The sequence below is a fragment of the Chelonia mydas genome, chromosome 11 (assembly GCF_015237465.2).
Source record: "Chelonia mydas isolate rCheMyd1 chromosome 11, rCheMyd1.pri.v2, whole genome shotgun sequence".
Classification (NCBI taxonomy): Eukaryota; Metazoa; Chordata; order Testudines; family Cheloniidae; genus Chelonia; species Chelonia mydas.
In genome coordinates this window covers 41,654,984-41,672,382 of record NC_051251.2, presented here as the reverse complement: position 1 = coordinate 41,672,382, position 17,399 = coordinate 41,654,984, and the positions used below count along the sequence as shown (strand labels likewise).

General features: G+C 44.0%; 2 protein-coding genes across 3 annotated transcripts in view; one reads left to right on the top strand and one right to left on the bottom strand.

Annotated features, from left to right (window-relative positions):
- Positions 1-11,106, bottom strand: SCRN3 (secernin 3). Its single transcript, XM_037913254.2, has 8 exons — positions 11,022-11,106; positions 10,332-10,503; positions 9,263-9,444; positions 8,185-8,384; positions 7,195-7,407; positions 3,418-3,580; positions 2,863-3,043; positions 1-454 (listed from the first exon to the last, which is right to left on the bottom strand). The coding sequence occupies exons 2-8, from the start codon at positions 10,500-10,502 to the stop codon at positions 299-301; spliced, it is 1,266 nt and encodes a 421-aa protein (XP_037769182.1). The 5' UTR covers position 10,503; positions 11,022-11,106; the 3' UTR covers positions 1-298.
- Positions 11,107-11,108: 2 nt separating this feature from the next.
- Positions 11,109-17,399, top strand: part of CIR1 (corepressor interacting with RBPJ, CIR1) — a 43,213-nt gene continuing 36,922 nt past the window's right edge. For both annotated transcript variants that reach the window (XM_037913253.2, XM_037913252.2), the window contains exon 1: positions 11,109-11,253. In XM_037913253.2, coding sequence (XP_037769181.1) covers positions 11,182-11,253 — 72 coding nt within the window. In that variant the 5' untranslated portion in view covers positions 11,109-11,181. The remainder of the gene's footprint in view (positions 11,254-17,399) is intronic.

Sequence of the window (17,399 nt, the reverse complement as noted above, 5' to 3'; positions counted from 1 at the left end):
TACTAGGCATTTTAATATTTATTTGTTAATCAAGTTGGTTCTTACTGGCATTTCACCTAGTTGTCATATTCTTTATCTACAGCCAAGTGTCATTTAAAGGCAAAACTATTCCCTACCTTTGAAAACATTACTTGTTTGATCATTATCAAAAGCCCGTAGGCCAGCATATATAAGATGCTAAACACCTAATCATCAATGGAAAATGACTTGTCCAAAATAAGATTTGATCGCTAGAGCCATACAGCTACAAGGGATCATGATCACCAGGACCAAATTCCACTGCATTTGATTTATACTCTTAGGCATATGTGTTGATTTCCTCTTCCACACACTGTGAAAAAAGGTTAACAGCTTGGTTAACATCAAGACATCCATTTTGCAGGATTGATTCCATCTTGCTAATTTTCTCTTTCTCCAACTTCCGTATCTGTTCCAGCATCTCTTTACCTTTTTCCTACAAAAACAAAAGAATACATTTTCGAATGAAACTCTAACGGCACTGTACAGTTTAAAACAAAGTCTTGCTATAGTCAATCATCTTTCTACTTAAGCTCTTATACCTGTGCCCATAACAACAATTTGTGATAGTAGTGGGAATCAGTGCTGTCCAGTTTGTGTAGGTGTTCTTGCTCAGATGCTCTGTCCCTTATACAGTAGTTGTCTCATCTACCTACAAGTTGCAAACCTTTTGTGTGAGGGGCTTGAATGGTGGTAATGAAAAGTTCTTCAGTGCTTTCAGCAGCAAAAGGTATTTGTGCAGAAGTGCCTTTTTACAAATGGGTGTGTGTGTGTAGATTCTGAATAGCCCTGTCTTTGGATGGCATCCATTTTTGGATCAAAAAGTTTAAATACATTCTAGGCTCTACTTCAACAAAACCAGTGACCTTTTAGAAGTCAGCAACTAGCTCCTTGCTCCACAAAAAATAGGCAATTCTGCTGATGAGGAAAACTAGGGCCTGTAATCCTCGAAGATAGTTCCAAAAAGGAAAGCTGTAATGTAAACGAGGATTGCGTTTTCACATCATAGTCTTGACCCGCTCTGAGCAGCCTTAAATAAAACAGTGATAAAAGCCTGAGCCCTGTCTAGGCTACTGTCTTGCCCATTGCTGTCATCAGCTTATCTGTGCTGATGGAAATTAGGGCTCCCACTATTCCTACTGTAAACACAGCCACAGTGTGGCAGAGCTGTATGTTGTACTAATGCAGTAAGCATGCTTTGAAATCCTCATCGGTGGTTGGTGTGCTGTACTGCTCCGCTGCTTCAAGTTTCTTCTGAGGATGCATTAGTGGGACACGGTCTCCAGGAGCTACAACTGGAGCCTGACTAGAGATGGTGTGAAAAGGAAGGGAAGACAACTGGACTTAAGAGTTAAAAACACCAAAGAGAGGAAACAGAAGAGTCCGGAAATTCAGAAAAATGCTTGGCCTGATGTCACATCCTTGGGAGTTAGACCAAAGGAGCTGGCAGGAGTGATAGGGAGGGCCCACCCAGAGAGAAGCCAATCACACTACTCTTGGTAATAAATACTCCAGGATTTCTATATTTAGCATCTATTTTCCAATAATACTTGGTGAAAACCAGAGGTCTTCATCTCCCTCAGAATCAAAACATCCCCTAATATTCACACCCCCCCTCATCATTTTAGTCTGAATTAGCTAAGGTAGCAACACCTGCAGTGTCTTCCCACAGAGGGGGCTGGACTAACTCATCAACCACCTATAACCTCTAAAATCATGTTCTCTCTCCCACTTACCCTGCTTTCAGTTTGAGTGGGATATTAGAAGCAGAGCAGTGGTCAGAGGAATGTAGTGCTTCCTAACTCTGTATTTACACAAAACTGGCCTCCCTGCAGCTCCTCTCCACCCCCCTGCCATGTCCACTGTGGTACCTAGCTACAGCTTCTCCCATAATCTGGCCTGCATTGCTGCAGCTGCTCATCATGTGCCTGCTCGGTAGCTGCAATTTTAAAGCCTCCTTCCCACCCATCTACCTGTTGCTGCTCCCATATACATTGCTCCAAGGAGTGCACCAACCCAATGTACTTTAGAGCTGGTTCTATCGGTTACAGGGCTTTATACTGAAATCCTTCTGGTGAGTCTAAGCAGACTCCAAACCTCAGCCTTTTGGTAACTGGTGAGCCTCATATTGGCCTACATATACCATTGGTCACAGCCATTTATGAAAAATACACTAATATTTATTACAGCAAGTGCATGGTACCACTAGCTAATTTAAACTAAAATCCTCATCATTCAACATGCAATCTGGAGCTCAGGCAGTACCATCACAAGCTATTATGATATTAACTCAAAACAGTGCTGAGCACATTGATGCACTTAATCACTGGTGTCCAACGTGGGGCATTCCAAGGATACTGTGACTTTTAAACTGAAGTGTTTGAATCAATCCTGTCACTACAAGGAAGTGGTAACAGGCACCCCAACCCCTCCCTTCAGACCCAAGAGCAGCACTTGTGATTGCTGGGAGTGCTCTGACCAGGGGCCATTCCTTCCATGCTGGGGCTGTTCAGTAGTACCCCCAAGGTCTGGCTGGTGCAATTATAGGAGATGAAAAAAGAGTAGTCTGGCCTGCTCCATTCCAGGCTTTGAGAACTCTAGGCTTAGCAGGACAGAAGTTTGACTGGCTGTGCCTGAGCCTAGGGAAATAGTTGAGGGATTGATGGTGGCTCTTTGGCATTTCTGAAACATGTGCATACGAGAGGCTGAACAGATTGCCCACTGGTGCACTACATAAATATACTTTACCATCGAACAAACTGGAGCCTTAAATAGTATCACATCTGCAAACCATGAGTGGAGTGAATAACCCAAATCACCACCTTGCACTGAAATTGAACATACCTTGAAGGTTTCCATAACCACAGCAGCACTTTCATGTTGCTTATAGAGTTCATGTCTTCGATCTGGCTTAGTCAGAAACCGTGGTTTCTTCTTCACTGGATCATCATGACCAAATGTTGGTGAGCTGGTTTTTAGTAACTGAGTAATATTTGGCACAAAAATAAAAGGCTTAAAAACAGATCTAGGGAGAGGAAACAGAACACAGATTCTTTATTGATATAGTTTTATTAAAGGTACAAGCAGAAGTCAATGCATCATTGTATTTTCCTTCCATTTATCCCCTCTACTTCCACTGGAAAAAGGCTTCAAATAACTCTTAACCTTGTTTTAATTACTCAGATAAAATGTGTATGAAGTCTCCCCACATTTTCATCCATGTTATGTATGTACGTAAAGGAGTAATGAACCCCTAAATTATGACATGCATTTGGCTCTCACTACATTTTGGGACTTGTTTTAAAATAATAAAATGAAACTAATAAGCAAGTAAATGACACCATCTTATAACTTAGAAAACATTCGCTAACTTTTCATTTTAATTAGTTATTGTATCACCTGTCAGGGTCTGGAGTTCCTGTAAAGAAATGAATACAAGGGAAATTAGGCTCCTGAGGTAGAATGGAGACCATACTTCCAGTTGTCATAAATCCTCCTTCCATATTAATGCCACTCTCTTTATCCCGAAGAATTTCCATCATTGTTTCAGAAGTTATACTGCCTGTTTAAGATACAAAACAATGAATTTACAAACAAGACTAGTAGTGACTAAATACCAGCTACTCTAGAACCGCACGCTTTACTCCTCACATTTTTCAAAGGTAATGTTCGTGTTAATATGCTATGTTGGCAAAAAGACCAACTGGTGCAAAACAAGGGATATCAGACTAGCTTCTTACACGGTAGTTAAAAACATGAGAGAGACACTTTAGCTCTGTCATGAAAGCAATCAATCCTTCAGCCCACATACATAGTGGAATAAGCCACATGTTTAAAATAGCAAATAAGATTACTGCTTTATTTTTATCTTTTCTGATAAGTAAATGACAATGAGATATTGCATTTATGACTCAAGTGCTATAACAAATGTATTTTGGACTTCCAAAGTGTATGACAAATAATAAGCCTAGCAAACAGTTCAGATAAAATAACTTTTCAGATGAAAATTCATAGTTCAAGATTAAAGACTAAACTTCCTAAATGCTGTGTGGGAGTTAAGCAGACAAATCATAGTATTGCTTACTGGTATTATCTATGTACAAATCCCACTAGACTGCTTTGAAAATGTAAAACTAATGATAACTGTATGTGGATTTCCTGTGCACTGCTTTGAAAATGCAACTCGAAGAGATTAAACTGTTCCTTACTATTTTACTTCCCAGGTAATTTATATTTCAAGATGACCAGCTGAAATGATGCACTAGAGAACAATCAGTTTTATATCTTGAATGGAATGGAACCACACTAACATAGCCACTTGTGAAGGGCTATGTAATACTGATCAGCAAGCACCAAACTAAATAAGGCAAACTTGAGTTCAGCATCCTTGTGAAAATAATTTTCTTTCTGAGACAGGGTGAATGGAACCCCTTCATTGGTATTGGCTGTTCTTGTGAAAATTCTGAAAGTAAATTATTTTAAAGTAGTTAATGTTCAAATGCTGTCTCTGTTTTTTATATACTGTAGTGGTTTATGTGAATGCCTAGTGATGTACTGCCAATATTTTAACAAGGGCACCTACAGACATTTTTCCTCCAAATCCAGTATAACAGGTGAGCAAGTGCTAATATAAAAGAGAGAAACAGCTAATCTATTAATTGTTTTTTCCATTTTAAAGGGATATTGGCAACTTGAAACCTCCTACTCTTGCTATGTTTCCCTCATACCATCTCTCAGTGGATTAGGATTTCTAGTTTAAATGGCCTTGCCATTTCTAGTTGAACTAAGAAAATCATGAAGACTGCTGCTCAGTGAGAAAACTTAAGCTGACTTGTCTAAGTTTCCCTGTAAATGATGCAAGTTGCAACCCATGTTGCGCTTCAAGTATTGCACATGGTTAATTAATAATTCTGTATGGGCACAACAGGCTGAAGGAAGCCAGCAGGAGGAATTCATCACAGTAAATGAAGGAAACGAAAGAGAGGAGGCAGTTTTCATATTTGGTCAAGGTCAGTCATTGCAAACCAAGATTAAGTGCAGGTCAGCAGCTTGTCCAGCAGGCACAATGTATTAAATTTTTCTTGGCTAGATCAGGTTTTTGATTCTCCTGGGTTCCCCATATAGTCTCTCAGTAGCTACTTTTAAAATAGCTACGATATTTATATTTGTAAAGTTTCTTCACACACCGAAGATCAGTAGACTGGAAGACTTTTTTTTTTTTTAAGCTATTGGGAGAAAAAGCTTGGAAGGGTAGAGTATGATAACTATGCCTTTGTTTCTGCTCTAAATTAAATAGCTTTTAAGGCATGGACTTTTAAAAAATCTAAAGGAAATGAAACTATACCAGGCTGATAATTTGAAAACCAAGGGTGATTTAAAAATGGCTGAGGTGAATGCCTGAAAATGGGGATTTCGGTGAAAATGCTGATAGAACCTTAAAACTTCTATAATACAGGTATTAAGTATTCAGAACCTGCAATTCCCAAAATGGATGCAGGATTAACATGATCACCAGAGTAAGATATCTATAGATAATTCACTAGCACGCAGGGAATAAGTGCTAAAGCTGGGGTGACTGAGCTCAAAAAAACAAAAAGCACCCAGGGATGCAATTTGATTTCCGTTTAGATTAATCATTTCAAATGCAACAGTGAATCCAGATGCTATTTTGAGATATATGCAACACAGTTAAAAGCTGCCAAATAGAAGCAGCTGGAAAAGAAGTAGTAGTTTCTCTCTGCATAAATGTGAAAAAAAGTCATGTGAATAAGTTGGTAATTAAGAATTTCTTCTGATAATGCTGTAAATTCCTTTATCCTGCTTTCAGATAGGGTATTTTACTGGACTATATAATTTTAACAATAACATTTTTTAAATCTATGTTTTTAATATGAGTATCTTCAAGTCCAACCAAAAAAAGGTTAAATTAGGCAGAATGACTTCATATTCATATGACAACAGTGTTCAGACGTGGGTTCAGTTAGGCACTTGTACTAATATAGGCCTTCCTCAAAGCTCTCCCAGGCTTGTATAAATGGCAGTGAATTTTTGGAAGTCTGCTTTTTTTCTGCCAAGTAGGTGGATGGAAAATAACCCATCAAATATTCTGGAACTAGTCAGTCATCAGTCCTTGCTGAGCACAGAACAAGATGGCCCTCGCTTGGTAAGCCTATAGCAGGGGTGGGCAAACTACAGCCCACGGGCCACGTCAGGTCTGTCAGATGTTTTAATCTGGCCCTTGAGCTCCTGCAGGGGAGCAGGGTCTGGGGCTTGCACCACTCCAGCTGAGAAGTGGGGTCAGGGCTCCAGGCGGCTCCCGGAAGCAGTGGCATGTCCTCCCTCCGGCTCTTAGGTGTAGGGGCAGCCAGGGGGCTCTGCACGCTGGCCCCGCCCCAAATGCCACCCCATAAGCTCCCATTGGCCGGGAACCGCAGCCAATGGAAGCTGCAGGGGTGGCACGCAGAGCCACCTGGCCTCGCCTCCACATAGGAGCCAGAGGGGGAGACATGCCGCTGCTTCCGGGAGCTGCCTGAGGTAAGCGCCACCCGGAGCCTGCACCCCTTACCTCCTCCCGTGCCCCAACCTTCTGCCCCAACCCTGATCCCCCTCCCGCCATCCAAACCCCTCGGTCCCAGCCCGAAGTACACTCCAAACCCCTCATCCCCAGCCCCACCCCAGAGCCCACCCTGCCAGCTGAAGCCCCCCAACCACCTGCCCAAGCCCGGAGCCCCTTCCCATACCCTGAACTCCTCATTTCTGGCTCCACCCCAGAGCCTGCACCCCCAGCAAGAGCCCTCACCCTCTCCTGCACCCTAACCCCAATTTCACGAGGATTCCTGGCCTCCCATATAATTTCCATACCCAGATGTGGCCCTCGGGCAAAAAAGTTTGCCCACCCCTGGCCTATAGGTATGGCTGCAGTATTAAATGTTTAATATATAAAATTTGTTTATGATTTCTCCCCACCCAATTGAGAAAAATGCAAAAAATATTAGAAAACTTAAAAATAGTGAACAGCCCTTAAAAATCCAATCACTCTAATATTGTCTTCAATTGAATTATTATTGAATTAACCCAGTGTATGTACCACAGCAGACATTTTAATCGCTTGAATTAAATTCACACTGCATACTAAATACTTTGTTTGATTTGCTATAGTCAAATAATAATGGGTACCTTTGTGTTTATTCAGTAGCTTATAGCCTTCAGAGTATCTGCCCCTTGAAGTTGTCATTCTGGCAGTATTTACGTAGGAATATATGGCAGCAAAATCAAATTCTTTTTCACCATCCCACCAGCCTTTGCTCTTAGCGTAATCTCTCATTTCAGGATGTTCCCGATCAATCTTGGTTGTTATGGAGAGCTGGTTGGAGATATTCCGCACACCCTCTGTTTGTAAAGTGGGGAAAGAGATCATTTAGTGTCTTTTATGCAGTGATTTATCCAGTATTTTATTTGTTTACATTTAGCTTACTGAAATGTGTTTTATATTTTACAGCTTTTTTGAAGTTCTCATGTAACCTGCTGAGTTCCCCTGCAGACCTGGGAATATTTTTGGCTTCTCTCTCTCTCTCCCCTACATCACACACATCCAGGCCATATCCAAATTCTGCTGCTGCTTCATTCTCTGCAGCTCTGATATTCATTTTTATTTCCATTCCCACAGCCAAGTGTTTTGTTCAGGTCCTTGTTATATTCCAGCTCAACTACTATACCGGCCTCCCAAACAATCATCTTTCTGCCCATCAATTTGATCCGCTCACTCCTCTTTGAATCCTTCCCGTGGCTCCACGTCTATTATCACATCAGTTTTTAAACATCTTTTCACCACCCTTAAAGCTCTGCATAATTTGGCCATTCTCTTGTCATGCTTTACATTGCCCATGTTCTCTCCTCCATCAGTGTTTGCTTGCACGTTCACCACTGTGGCCCGCATATATAGTACAACCTCCCTGAGTTCATCCGTAAGCCCCTACTCTGCCTATAATTAAGTCCCTTCTAAAGACCGATTTCTGCTATTGACATGAAAGCAGCGTGGCACACACGTACCCAGAAGCTAGCTGGATCCCCCACATCCTAATGAAGCAGTTAGTATATGAAAAGCAGGGAATTACTAATCTGTTGCAGTGGGAAGATTTAAAATCCTAATGAAGAATGTTACCCTACCTTCTATTTTCTCTGCTGCCCAGTATTTTCCTGAAGTCTCTAGTACCCAAGCCTCCTTTCTATCAGCTATCAGAAAACTGTTATGGTAGGTAAATGCCATGTGACTCTCCATACAGTTTCCTCCTTGTCCATATTTTTCTAGCAAGTCAACCATGACAGTGAGGGCATTTTCAGCTGTATCCGCTCTTTCGAGTCCAAGTCTAAAACAAAATTAAGATGTTACCTTTTGTACTTATCTTGTTTTAGAAGAATTCTTAAACATCAATATTAAAGTTCAATCTGAACAGTGAAAAATGTGGTGGGATGTGTCCCTGTCTAAACCAGAAAGGGATCAGACCCCTTCACTTGGAAGAAAGGAGGAACCTACCTGAGCTCCTTGTTAAGCTGCTGGACTGTATATCTGATTGGCTGTGCCTCCTTCATGGGAGAGGATGCAATAAAATGGAAGTGTGCAAGGGAGGAAGAAGGGTCCTAGGAGGTGTCCTCATTCACCCCCCATTCCCAGGTGGGAATTAACTGCCTGCTCTGAACTAAGAAAGAAGGGTTAAACTATTGGCAGAGACTTCTACCATACTAAGTTTTGTTCTTAATTGCTTGTTTCTGGCCAACTGGAAATTGGCAAAAAAAGAAGCTCGCCTTTCTTTGTTTTTGTACATTTGTTTTATTTGAGGATCTGTGGCCAAAACTGTGACAGAAAAAGATTTGGGGAAGAATAATTACAAGGTATGACCCCAACCCCTCAAACTGCAATTGTGTGCTTGTGAGAATTTCAATTCATAATTATTCTTTAAAATAATTCTAGTAGTACTGATAAAACAATTTCTAATATCTTCGTTTGCATGGTCCATGTTAATGCTTCATCCACCTCAAAGATTCACAATGACTTTAACAGAAGTTGGAGCAGGCCTTTCTTCCTAGAAGTGTTCATATTTTAACCAAGAACAGAACAGCAGAGAAGGCAGGGTCCTTGCCTTCAGAGATATGTTCATTTCTATATAAAAAAATTTATCTGGGTTATAACCTGAAACCAAATTCAACATAGTATATCTATCTAAATACAACTAGAGTATGTGCCAACCTGAGAAGGTCCATGCCTAGGAGTGCTTCATTATCACAGACTTCTTCTCGTCCCCACACCGCTTCATTTCCAATGCAAACTCCATGTTCATTGGCTCCCATTTCAGCACCCCATATCCAGGATGGACGACTCAAAACAACTGCATATGTTTTTTCTGCTTGCTCAATTTCTATATAAGTGCACTGCAACATAAACCATGGCATGGGAAGTGTAATAAAAAATCAAAAAGCTACTTAATGAATGCAGGGCCTGAAAGTTCTCATTCTGCTAGATTTCCTTTGTGACAGGAGCTTCCAACAATAACTAACAAAATCATATCTCTAAATCCCCCCTCTTCTCCTTATCCCACAAAACCATAGACTAGTAGACTATCATTAAAACCCCCAAATTCAATAGAAATACATGTATATACTATGTAAGTGAAGTAGTATAATTAATAGAAACAAGCTCTCTTTAAGGGTTCTCCATTCCTAATTTGCATTGGAAAACAAAATATCTGGTTTCCTATTCAAGTGATTAAAGGGATACCTGCACATACTCTGGATCCCCAAACTCTATCTATTTTAAAATAGCTCTCCAATCAAGGTCACAGGGTTGTTAAACATAGCGAGGGAGGCAGTTTAGCTACAATTTCAAAAGGCCCGCAAACTAACTTCTATGCTGCAGGTAGATAAGGGTCTAGATTCTCTGCTGTAGGAGATGTTGGGTATCTATAAAATAAACTAATGTGCTATTACCAGCAACCTTCATCACAAAAGGCCAAGCATTACTTACAATGGGACCCACAAAAAGTGGGTTTACAGTGAGTCAAATAAAAGAGGGTCCTCAAAAGCAGAATCTGAAGGGGTGCACTGAGCTGACACTCACTGCACTACATCAGTCAGTATTTCTGATGGAGGGTTATGATCCTGCTGTGCTAGTACACAGCAATACAAAACTTACACTATTTTACGTCTTGTGCTTGGCCAAACATAGGAGATTTTTTAAAACTAATGTTTAATTCTTTACTATTTTTATTGTATGGTGGGCAAGCACCCTTAGTTTCTGTTCAAGAACACTTTGCTCTTACCTCAAGCTTGTCTCCTGCCTTATGAGAAGCAGCAGGGAAATAGACTACTTCTTGCACTTCATCAGAGGGTCTATCTGAATTTTTTCCAAAAACAACCCGGCTGCCAACTGTTGCTGGAGGCAGCGCCACAAATGTGTCACAGGAGCGAGGTGCAGTGGTTCTTGAAGCCATCCTTGAAATAAATAATAACGTACAGGAATGCACTTAAAATTCAGAGCTGGGGGTGCTTCCCAGACAGGAACAGGAGCCCGAGCGCAATGACGGCATTTCACCGAGGCGTGGAGGCTGTCACACAGGTAGCGGAACGATTACTTTTTTCTGGAATAGGTCCCCGAAACACAGACTTAGAAACCACCCCCTGGGCAAGAGCTGACGTGCAGAATGGTAACTAGGGAGCCGCTCTCTTGCGGTACCGGGACGTGAGGCCGCGGTCCCTGCCCCGGGGCTGGCAGCAGCCCCCCCATCGCGACGGCAGCGCGGGACGTTACTGCAGCCCCAGCCGGTCTCGCTGTTTCCCTCAAGAGGGGGCGGGGAACCGGGATCCCGTAGGGCCCAGGCGCGCCCAGCGGGCAGGGGGGGGGGGGGCAATACAGGGATCCCGAAGGGTACCAGGGCCGGGGGAGGGTGCGGGGATCCCCCGGGGCGGGGCTACGGGCTGTCAGGCCCGGGCGGGCTCCGCGCAGGTCTCACCTGGCGCACGCGGGCCGCCGCCCGAGGCCGTGTGGGGGCAGGTGTCACCCCGCCCCGCCGCCCGCAGGAAGCCCCGCCCCCTGCCCCGGAAGCTCGGGCCCGGCCTGGCGCAGCGGAGAGACTGGGGAGAGCAGCCTGAGGAGGCCGCGCCGCCGCCGCCATGGGGAAATCCTTCGCCAACTTCATGTGCAAGAAAGACTTTCACCCCGCCTCCAAATCCAACATCAAAAAGGTGAGCGAGCGGGGCCGGGCCCCCAGTACAACGCCCCGGTACCGCCCCGGCCGGAGCCACTGAGCCCCGGTACAGCGCCCCCCCCACCCCCGGTACCGCCCCAGCCGGGGCCACTGAGCCCCGGCACAGCGCCCCCCCCACCCCCGGTACCGCCCCGGCCGGGGCCCCTGAGCCCCGGCATAGCGCCCCCACCCCCGGTACCGCCCCGGCCGGAGCCACTGAGCCCCGGCACAGCGCCCCCACCCCCGGTACCGCCACGGCCGGAGCCACTGAGCCCCGGCACAGCGCCCCCACCCCCGGTACCGCCACGGCCGGAGCCACTGAGCCCCGGCACAGCGCCCCCCCCCCCCCCCGGTACCGCTCCGGCCGGAGCCCCTGAGCCCCGGCACAGCGCCCCCCCCACCCCCGGTACCGCCCCGGCCGGGGCCCCTGAGCCCCGGCATAGCGCCCCCACCCCCGGTACCGCCCCGGCCGGAGCCACTGAGCCCCGGCACAGCGCCCCGATACCGCCACAGCCACTGCCTGGTACAGCTCCCCCTTCCCTATATTGCCCCGCCTGGAGTCACTGATTCCCGTACAACCCCCTGGTATCGCTCTGGCCAGAGACACTGACCCCAATACATCTCTTCCCCCTCCCCCCCGCCCCGAACCCTTCTGGTAACTTTGGGCTATATATTTTTTCTCCAGAAGGAGTCCTAATTTTGATGGGGTTTGGCTAGATCATGCTGGTTATTGACCTGAAGCAACTTTGAGTTTGACAGTTTTAGAGTGCAACAACTTTGTTCTAGAAAACAAAATGTCTGAAACTGGCTCTCCTAGATGCTATAACTTGTAGAGAGTGGTGAGACAGCATTCAGGAGAGTTTGGGGAATAGTCGGGCTGCTGCATGACCCCGGGGGAAGTTTTATTAAACCTTCCTTGCGCTTGCCGTAAGTAACCATGTAATCTTACTGATGTCACCTCTGCCATTCCTCCATATATACCTTGTCCACTGTTTTGTTTTGCTTTGCATCGATTCTGAAATTAAATTGTAAACATTTTGGAGCTCGGGCCCTGTATTTGAATGTGACTCCATGCAGATCCAATTGCTGGATTCAGGGATTCACTGGCAGAAATGGGTTTCAATCTGTATTGTGAGGTGCAAACCACACTTTCGGCACAGTAAAAGATTAAAGAGAGCTGGCCTTAGGGGTGGGTCACCCAGTCAACTGCCCATGGGCACCATGGTCAAGAGGGCACCGGGAGGCAGCGCAGAGGTGCACCTTGTCGCTATAGAGTCAGAAGCTTCTCCCGGCTGGCAGGGGAGTGCTGGGTGGTGGGGTGCCCAGATTTCTCACTGCTTCCTCTCGGTGGAGGAACATTGGGGGGTGAGCAGTGATGCACAGATGCTGCTCACCCCACAACATTCCTCCATGACCCCAGGGAACTGTGGGGGAGTGAGGAGCAACACCAAGTGTCCTGTGTGTCCAGATCACTTCCCCCACCTGTGCTGTGCTGTGAGGTGAGCATCAGGAGCTGCTGCTCTGCTGCCTTCCCCTTGCAGTCCCCGGTGGCAGAAGTGACCAGGATGCAGGGAGCCCTGACCTCTCTCCTCCTCTGGCAACCTCCTAGGGGTGTGTTGGAGGAGCAGCATTGGAGAGGGGAGTGAGTAGCAATATCAGCTGCTCCATGCATCCAGGTCAGTTTCCATATGTGGGTGCAGGGGTTGGGGAGCCCACAGGAGCCAGGGCAATGGGGGAGGTGTCACGCCCAGGGAGGACAGGGGTGCCAAAATACAAGCTCGCCCAGGATACCATTTTCCCTCCGGCTGGCCTGTAAAAAGACAGGAAGTGGGAAATTTCTTGCTCAAATTTTCCAGATTCACATTATTTGATTGTCATGAGAAGTGAGTGTATTGTCAAAGTATTTAAAAAATAAATAAATAAAAATAAAAAAAGAGGCGAGAGCCATCCTGGCTGTCAGAGGCAGGTACAATACATCAAGCAGCTGCCCAGGATAGATTTTCACACTGGAGCTATGTCAACAGTAGGCACACTTTACCTGTGGAGGATACCGGTATACTAAACTGGCAAAGTGCTCCTAGGGTGGATGCAGCTTATACTGACAAAGCTGTGCTTTGTATCTGTTTAGTAAAACCACCCTCTATGACTGAAACAAACTACACTGCTAAAAACAGCTTTGCCGGTGTGTCTACACTATACTACATATACACTATATAGCTGTATCTACACTATACACCGCTCACTGACCTGGTTGTGCTGGCAGAGGTCTGGAGTGTAGACCTTTCCCAGGTTTGTCTAGGCTAGAGCTTTTTAGGGCTTCTCTATACATGAAAATTACTCTGGGTTGAGGTAGGGTTTGAATTTAAAGCAGAATATTGCAGAATAACTCCAGGTGTGGCCACTTGTGTTCTGGAATAAGAATGCCTTTTCCTGATTTAGCTTAATCCACAATAAAGTCTGGTGTACACTAGGAAATTAGGTTGACATAACTAAATCGCTCAGGGATGTGAAAAATCGACACCTCTGAACAATGCAGTTAATCCAACCTAACCTTTGATGTAGTCAGTGCTAGGTCAACAGGAGATTTCTGTCAACCTAGCTACTGCCTCTTGGGGAGGTCAATTATCTACACCAATGAGAGAACCTCTCCAGTCAGCATAGGTAGTGTCTTCACTGTAGAACTACAATGATGCAGCTGCAGTTGTGTTTTAAGTGTAGGCAACCCATAAGAGTTATCACACATGGCCATAGCTAGCTATTCCAGAATAAATCCATGTGTAGACAAACCCTTACCTTGTTTGCCAATTAACTCCAGGCAGTTAAGGGGTTTGTAAAGGCTATTCTAGACATCTGTATTTGTAGCAAACATTTGGGGAGCATCCAGACTAACCTTTACAAGTATGTTAAGTACCTTCAGTTAATCAGGAGGGAGGGAAATCTCTAGGGTAGACAAAGGGGGAGTGGGGGCTGGTTATAGCACATAAGGTCCTAATCTTGGCTCTAATTTGGAAACAGATATGGTGTGGCCACATTAGTACATATTTCAGAGTAGCAGCCGTGGCAGTCTGTATTGTATGGCAACTTCCAACTTATCTGTATGTATATATATTTCTTCTTACTATATGTTCCATTCTAGGCATCTGATGAAGTGGGCTATAGCCCACGAAAGCTTATGCTCTAATAAATTTGTTAGTCTCTAAGGTGCTACAAGTACTCCTGTTCTTTTTATTAGTACATATATTTGCATGATCAGGTCCCTTATTTTAAGAGCCACCTGCATTGACATATAGAAGCTGGAAATATGTTCTTGTTTTCTGCATTTTTAAACATGAGATTGTGACTTAACTGCATTTTCAGTTAACAAATTATTGGTAGCTAATTACTGCTTCATTGAAAGAAGGACCGTATTTAAGATTTTGCTGTGAGATTGATTAATCTGCACCTAAATATCAATGTATGAGGAGTATAAAATAACTGGATTTCACAGCCCATCTGAAGTGTGACCTTTTACTTTGCCTCTAATATACAATGTAAGTCATAAAGATGAGACAATTGTATACTCAAGCTTACAGCCACAAGATAGAAAATTGCACCAATAACAAATGAGGGTCCTGGAACAGATTCATTGACAGAAGTGAGCATAGACCCTGACAGAAGGTGCCTCTTCAGGAAAAAGTTTGTTTAGGGGATCAGGGCAGTACAAGGGAGCCCTGACCTCCGGTCCCAGTGGTGGGCAGTGCTGGCTGGAGAGAGTGTGTATGGCCAGAGCAGTTGGACGATATGTGCCTTCATTATATCCCTTAATCAGCTTTAGTCAGAGTTGCCCCACCACCTGACTGGCAGAAGTCCTGGGAAAGGGAAGAAACGCTATCTGACCTTCCTTGAGGCCAGAATGGTGCAGAGGGGGGTACTTTGGCTTTGTTCTAGTCTATATAGGTTTTTATACTGCCCTCATCACTGTAGCGTTGATGTGTTTTCTCGGTAGTGTCCATTGAAAGTGTAACACTGAGCTCAGGCAATGACTGGTATATTTTGTAACTGCTTTGAGCTCACCATTGTGCAAATCTGTACATGTAAATGCATATGTGCAGTTTTTGTTATTAAATGACTTAATAGTTTGTAAAGGATCAAAGTGCTGCTAGGTGATTATTGCATCATTATCCTTATCCAGGGTGGGTGTGATTTATTCTGCTGTTCAGAAACCTACATTTAGGCTGCAGTCTTGATCCACAGAGCCAGGGGCGATGGAAGGTCCCTAAAATTGACAGGGCTATGGGCACCTGAACCGCGGCTGTGCTCCCTCGCTTTGCCCTTTTTCCCCGAGGCCCTGCCCCCTTGGGCTGCCCCTCTCTGACACCTCCCCCATCACTTGCACTTGTGGCTGGTAAAAAGGGGAGGAGCAGTGGGCCCCTGGCTTCCCCTATTCTAGTGCTCCTGCACAGAGCTGTTGTAGCACTGCAGCGAGCTCTGGACTGACTGTTTTTCCTGCCCTGCTGAGATGTTTATTTCCAGCAGCCCATCCCAATCCAGGTGACCTTCCTCCTCCTGCCACATGTGAGATAAAGCTATAATTTGACAGTTCATTTTTTATAATTTCTATGGCATCTCCATAGAGGAAAATAACCTAAAGTTGGATGATGGTAGTATTGCTTCATCTTATTATCCTCTTTTACAGTTCATTTAATCTTATTTGCTTCATTTCTGTGGGTTAAAATGCCTTAAGTCTTATCTTATTACAGTCCAACTTTTGATTTTAGCTATTCTTGATGATGTGCACATCTGTAGAAAAATGACCTCGGAATGATACCTCACTTATCTACATCAGTTTGCAATATGATGGTTTGCTGCATATACAGACATAGTTGGACATTATTTTATAGCATATAATTTTGTACAGGCATCCTTTTATTCTATTTTGTTTATATGAACATTTGTAGATGTTGTTTGATCATAAGCAGCAAATCACAATTCTAATCATGTTAATATTAGGGCTGTCGATTAATCGCAGTTAACTCAAAAAAATTAATTGTGATTAAAAAATTAATTGCTATTAATCACGCTGTTAAACAATAGAATACCAATTGAAATTTATTAAATATTTTTGAATGGTTTTTCTTCATTTTCGAATATATCAGTTATAACACAGAATACAAAATGTACAGTGCTCACTTCATATTATTTTTGATTACAAATATTTGCACTGTAAAAATGATAAGAAATGGTATTTTTCAGTTCGCCTCATACAAATACTGTTGTGCAGTTTCTTTATCATGAAAGTGCAACTTACAAATGTAGGGGAGTTTTGTTACATAATTGCACTCAAACAAAACAATGTAAAACTTTAGAGCCTACAAGTCCACTCAGTCCTACTTTTGTTCAACCAATTGCTCAGAAAAACAAGTTTGTTTACATTTACAGGAGATAATGCTGCCCACTCCTGAAAGTGAGAACAGGCATTTGCATGGCACTGTTGTAGCAGGCGTCGCAAGATATTTACATGCCAAATGCGCTAAAGATTCATATGTTTCTTCATGCTTTGGCCATCGTTCCAGAGGACATGCTTCCCATGCTGATGACGCTCCTTAAAAAAATAATGCATTAATTAAATTAGTGAATGAACTCCTTGGGAGAGAATTGTTTGTCTCCTGCTCCGTTTTACCCGCATTCTGCCAGCAGTCTTGAATGATGACCCAGCACACGTTCGTTTTAAGAACACTTTCACTGCAAATTTGACAAAATGCAAAGATGATACCAATGTGAAATTTCTAAAGATAGCTACAGCTCTCAACCCAAGGTTTAAGAATCTGAAGTGTCTTCTAAAATCTGAGAGGGACGAGGCGTGGAGCGTGCTTTCCGAAGTCTTAAAAGAATAACACTCTGATGCAGAAACTACAGAACCCAAACCACCAAAAAAAGAAAATCAACCTTCTGTTGGTGCAGTCTGTCTCAGATGATGAAAATGAACATTACAGTCTGCACTGCTTTGGATAGTTATCGAGCAGAAACCGCCGTCAGCATGGACGCATGTCCTCTGGAATAGTGGTTGAAGCATCAAGGGACATATGAATCTTTAGTGCATCTGGCACGTAAATATCTTGTGATGCTGGCTACAACAGTGCCATGCAAACGCCTGTGCTCACTTTC